The following is a 6,000-nucleotide window of genomic DNA, read 5'->3' as shown; positions in this document are numbered from 1 at the left end:
TATTCAACAACCAAGAAAAATCTTTTAGTCAGCAGATTAGATTTGTGTTTGAAATAAATGTAATTACTGTTCATTGCTAACAATATCTTTTTTAAAAAAAAAAAAATTTCCTTCTAAATGTCTTTTGTTCTCTTCTGTCTTCATTTTCTCCTCATTGAAAGTTCCTCCAAAATAATGGCACTTTTTCTTGCAATTATTTTTATGGTCGTATGACTAAGTCTTCTGTTATGCAATTAAATAGCAATATAGGTCACAATTTACCCAGAAAAATAGAGATTTTCAGAGCATAGAAGACAGTATGGCTCAGCAAAGAATTTACCAGCCCAAAGAATCACAACCACTGAGACTAAGATATGTGAAAAGTGAATTTGTGCCCCGTACTTTCCTTTAAGGTTACATACTGTGTTTAAGCAGGTAGGTTCTTGGGAAGGACTACAGCCTCAGTAAGTCTGAAGAGTTTAGGCTCACAAGATGTCATTTTTAGATCTGTGAGTAAAAGTTTTCTAGAATCTTAGAGAATGTGGATTTGAAAGACTTATAAAGCTTATAATTTGGATACTTCTTTCAAGAGTTTAATATTAAAGTCCCAAGATTTTACCTTTAAACATCTGATATCTATTCCATCTTTTTAGAAAAGCATTTCTAATGTAATATTTTCCTTACTCGTAATTTTTGCCTCACAGTATTTTTTTATCCCTGTAGTCCTAATCAATGACTGCATTAAAGTCAAAATGAAAAAGAAAAAGAAATATTGTCAGAATTTGGTTTGACTACCATATTTCCTGTATCTGCTCCTACTCTTTAGTAGATGCTTTACAAACAATCTCACAGAGTGGTAGTGATTGATTCATTATCGTCATTAAATTGACCTCAGCAAAATTTTTTCTGTACATCTCCAACTGTTCTTTTCTTGTTTTGTCCTGTGTGTGTGTGTGTGTGTATGTGTGTGTTTAGGTAGCATAGGCAAATGTTACTAGTGTCTGAAGTAGAATTTATTGTGCTTAGCCTTAAAGAGCTCCTAAACTTAGCATGAAGTAGGCATTCTCAGTAATATCATTTCACATAAATCTTGATAATAATATAAAACCTAATTATTTGTAATTGAATATATAATTTGTAATAATTTATTAAGAGCTGTTTGAATATTTATTACTTTTATATTACTTTGTCAATGATTTCTTTTAGAAATCATGGTTATCCATACAGAAATAAAACAACTTTTTTTCCAAGTCAGTGTTGGAAAACATGCAGAATATGGTGACTTTGTACCATTTTCTTGTTTATTCTGAGAAAGGAACAAGAATTAATCTTTTAGATGATATTTTATTTGATAAAATATGGTTTGAAAATTTCAGCATTAAACGGTTTTAATAAAGTGTCTGAGATGATGAAGCCTGAGAAGAATGGCAAGCCATGTGTCTTAAGCATTTTTCCTAGCTACAGCACATAACAACATGATGTTGAATGTCACCTTGCAGCGGCAATCCTCCTTTAGTGTGTGAACTATATCCCAATGATGATGCACCACATGAGACAGGCCTGACAGGACACTGTCTGCTCATTCGTGTCTATCTAACAGTCTCCTCTCTCTCTCTCCACTTGTCTCTCCCTGCCATGGCATGCATTCTGTGCTCCATCTTTCCTCGTAGCCATGCCAAAGTCAATGGCCGTGTGTATCTCATAATAAATAGGTGGGTACTTTGATCTTCTCTCTTTTATTTTTGCTAAAACCAGTTCCTTGTTACTGTGTTACCCTCCTTACTGCTTTATAAATGAAAAGCCACCTCTGGCAGTGGGCAAGGCCTCAGGCACACTCCCAGGTGTGTGTTGCATACCTTTGGTGATTAGACTGAGGAGTGCTGTCCATTGGGTTTGGAGGTGTCCAGGATCTTCAGCTGATGCTTGGCTTTGGGTCTTAGTGCAAACTTATGCCCCACCAATTTTCATTTTGGCATAATGAGTCCTAAGATTGCCTGACAGCTCATCTCCTTCTGGAATGTATAATTTAGAGCTCTGCTTAAGAACCACCTCCACCACAAACCTTCCCATTAATGCCAGCAGCCCCTGCTGAAAGTCCTCTGACTCCCCATTGCCCTGTGTCACTGCTGCTCCCATGATACTGCCTCTAGTCTATAGCTGCCTGCTCCCAACCTGCTCCCCCTTGCTAGAGACAGGAGTGCCTCAGGGCTTGACCCCCTGTGTAATCTACCAGATGTCTCTAGACCACCTACCATAATAGGTATCTGCTGAATAAGGTGGGCATAGGCTCAAAAATATATGGCTAAAAGGAAATGAAAATATCAATTTCTTCAAATGTGTGTCTGCTCAAAAGATCAGCCTATCATTGAAAAATGATATTTTACCTTGCCAGGATTCACACTTAGTTTGGGCACAACACAAGATGCAAAGATGGGCATTGAGCTTGGTCCTTCCCTTAAAATTTCATCATCTAGCTGGGGAAATAAAACATGAAAAAATAACCATACTCAATAAAAAGTAATGTTTGGTAAGTGTTGTGAATAGCATTATCTTCAAAGTGCCCTAGAATACAGAAAAAGATCCTTTGGGATATAATATACTAAAACTGGTACCGCTTTATTAAGTAGGTGATATTAAAATGATCACTCCATAACTTCATGTCATTAAATAACAAAGCTAGTAATTTGTTTAATAGAGACATATATTTTGCAATGAATCCAATTAACAAAATAATTCTTGGAAAAGTTTATTGGTTTTCTAATCTATTAGCTTTTCTCTTTGGTAAAATTCTAAGACTGATAACCAATAGCAGACTCAGTGAAGCAGGATTTACAGAAGGAAGTGTGAGAAATGCACTGCATCCACCATGGATGTTGCTGAAGGAGGTGAAACATGGCTGATTGATTGCTTTCAGAGCCGGTTTCATTCATAGTGGTGGGAGAGGAAAGTCAGTCTCAGGTTTTTAGCTGACAGCTAGAGAAGACAGACATAGGCTGTAGCTAGAAATGTTGAGTAACAATTTAATTCTCATCCTTCCAAATATAAGGACATTTTCTCATTCTCTCACACTCTCTCTCTTACTCTCCTCACTCTCAGTTTAGCTCTCTTATCTCTCTATGTATCTCTATCTCTCTGTCTCTCCTTCTCTGTTTGCCTCTGTGTTTCTCATGAAGTATTTATGGATCACTTTATGAGGAGATGGTCAGGACATAAAGTAGGACAGGAGTTGTGTGGACTCCATCTGCAGTAGCTGGTACAAGTTTCTGTCTCAATGGCCCTAGACTTTCTCATGAGAGGAAACCTATGGGTCTGTGAACCAAGTAACACAGGTACTGAATTCAAACAGGAGTTTTTAGAATGTCAGGATTTAAAGTAGGTCCCCAAAAGCTGAAAACTTGAAGCATTCCAGCTTTAGCACTATCTTCTTTCCAGTGAAATCTCTCATTTTTCTGTGTTAAGAAAGGCCAGAGTTTGCCCCAGGGAAAACATTTTCTAACAAGCCATCTCTTACTTTACAATATGCTTCTGAAATGCTGTGTGTAAAGTGTGTTCAGGAGCACTGGTGGTACAGTGCTAAAGCACTCAGCTACTAATGGAAAGGTCAGTGGTCCAAACTCACCAGTGGCTCCATGGGAGAAGGATGTGGTACTCTGCTTCTGTAATAATTACAGCCTTGGAAGCTCTATAAGGCAATTCTAATTCCATTGTTCAGGGTTTCTGTGAGTTGGAATCAACTTGACAACACACAACAACAACAGCAAAATGTGCCATTTTCTATAGGGCCTACTAGAAAACAAATACTTTTGCAAAGTAAATGCACTTTCTTCTCTCATAATTTTTTTTTAATGCTCACTGTTGTTTCTAAAGAAAATAATGTGCTTTCAAATGTTAGTTCTACCCAGAAAGAGGTCTCACACCTACAATTTAACTTCATATATTCTTCTGAATTTATGACAATTTAGACACTAACCTTTCAGGTGTGAGGTAGAACAGTGTATTTAGGGCAGTGGATAACTTTGATAAAATTTTAATAATATGAATAATTGTGAGGAAGTCACAATGGAATTAGTAAAAAATATGAATTAGAAATAATTATGGAGATCGTGTGATAGAATTTTGCAAGACCAATGACTTATGCACTGGAAGTAATTTTTTTAAAAACAACATAAATGGTGACTATACATGGGGACCTCACCAGACGGAATACACAGGAATCAAATCAACAACATCTATGGTAGGAGAAGATGGAGAAGCTCTATATCATCAGTCAGAACAAGGCAAATGCCATCTGCAAAATGGGCCATCAACTGCTAATATGCAAGCTCTAGTTGCAGCAGAAGAAAATTAAAACAAGTCTATGATAGACAAAGTTTCAACTACAGTATATCCCACCAGAATTTAAAGACTATCTCAAGAATAGATTTGATGCATTGAACACTAATGACCAGATGAGTTGTGGGATGACATCAAGGACATCATACATGAAGAAAGCAAAAGCTCATTAAAAAGACAGGAAAGAAAGACTAAAACAGATGTCAAAAGAGATTCTGAAATTTTCTCTTCAATGTAGAGTAGCTGAAGCAAATGGAAGAAAGATGAAATAAAAGAGCTTAACAAATTTCAAAGGGCAGCTGGAGAAGGCAAAATAAAGCATTATAATGAATTATGCAAAGACCTGGAGTTTGAAAACCGAAAGGGAAGAATATGCTCAGCATTTCTCAGGGTGAGAGAACTGTAGAAAATTTAATCCTTAAGTTGCAATATTGAAGTATTCTATAGACAATAGTGTAGTGCCTAAGGCATTTGACTGCTAACCAGAAAGCTGGCAGTTCAAACCCACCAGGCACTCCTTGGAAGGAAGACTGGACAATCTACTTCCATAGAGATACTTCCTCAGAAACCCAAGGAAGTGTCACTGTGAGTTGGAACTGACTCAACAGCAGTGAGTTTGGTTTTATGGTTTACAGGTAAAATATTGAACAATGCAAGAAGTCTCATAAAAAGATGTAAGGAATATACATAGTCCCTGTACCAAAAAGAACTGGTAGATGTTCAGCCATTTCAAGAAGTAGCATATCATCAAGAACAGATGGTACTGAGGAGAAGTCCAAGCTGCACTGAAGGCATTGGTGAAAAACACGACTTCTGAAACTGATAGAATACAAATTGAAATGTTTCAACAAACTGATGCAAACATTCACTGGTCTATGCCAAGAAATTTGAAAGACAGCTACCTAGCCAAATGACAGGAAAAGATCCATATCTGTGCCCATTTCAAAGAAAAGTGATCCAACTGAATGTGGAAATTATTGAACAAAATGTTAATCATCACATATAAGTAAAGTTTTGCTGAAGATAATTCAAAAACTATTGCAGCAGTACATTGACAGGGAGCTGCCAGGAATTCAAGCCAGATTCAGAAGTGGATGTTGTTGTTGTTGTTGTTATGTGCCATCGAGTCAGACCCGACTCATAATGATCCCTCCTTTTTCCAAGGCAGTATCACTACAGAAGTAGATTGTCCAACCTTCCTTCTGAGGAAGTGGATGTAGAATGAGGGATATCATTACTGATGTCAGGTGCCTTTTGGCTGAAAGCAGAGAATATTAGAAAGATATTTACCTATGTTTTACTCACTATGCAAAGGGATGGGACTATGGGGATCAAAACAAATTATAGATAACATTGTTAAGAGTGGAAATTCCAGAACTTAATTGAGCAAATACTCTGGGAAGCTGGACTGTATGAAGAAGAATGCAGCATCAGGATTAGAGGAAGTTTAACAACCTGCGATATGTAGATTACACAATCTTATTTGCTGAAAGAAAGGAACACTTGAAGATCAAAGCGTACAGCTTTCAAAATGGATTACACCTCACCATAAATAAAACAACAATCCTCACAACTGGACTAATAAGCAACATCATGACAAATGGAAAAAAGATTGAAGTTGTCAAAGATTTCATTTTACTTGGATCCACAATCAACACACATGGAAGCAGCAGTAGAGAAATCAAATGA

At 36.9% G+C, this 6,000-nt stretch overlaps 1 protein-coding gene across 1 annotated transcript in view; it reads left to right on the top strand.

Annotated features, from left to right (window-relative positions):
• Positions 1 to 6,000, top strand: part of PIEZO2 (piezo type mechanosensitive ion channel component 2) — a 778,516-nt gene that overhangs the window by 615,900 nt on the left and 156,616 nt on the right. Inside the window, exon 18 of the mRNA XM_042782059.1 lies at positions 1,650 to 1,691. Within this exon, the coding sequence (XP_042637993.1) occupies positions 1,650 to 1,691 (42 nt within the window). The remainder of the gene's footprint in view (positions 1 to 1,649; positions 1,692 to 6,000) is intronic.

This window comes from Orycteropus afer, unplaced genomic scaffold (genome assembly GCF_000298275.1).
Source record: "Orycteropus afer afer isolate SDZICR_OR568_19922 unplaced genomic scaffold, OryAfe1.0 scaffold00232, whole genome shotgun sequence".
In the NCBI taxonomy this organism is placed as follows: Eukaryota; Metazoa; Chordata; class Mammalia; order Tubulidentata; family Orycteropodidae; genus Orycteropus; species Orycteropus afer.
Note: the sequence above shows the minus strand (reverse complement) of the source record. Positions and strands in the feature narration are given on the sequence as shown.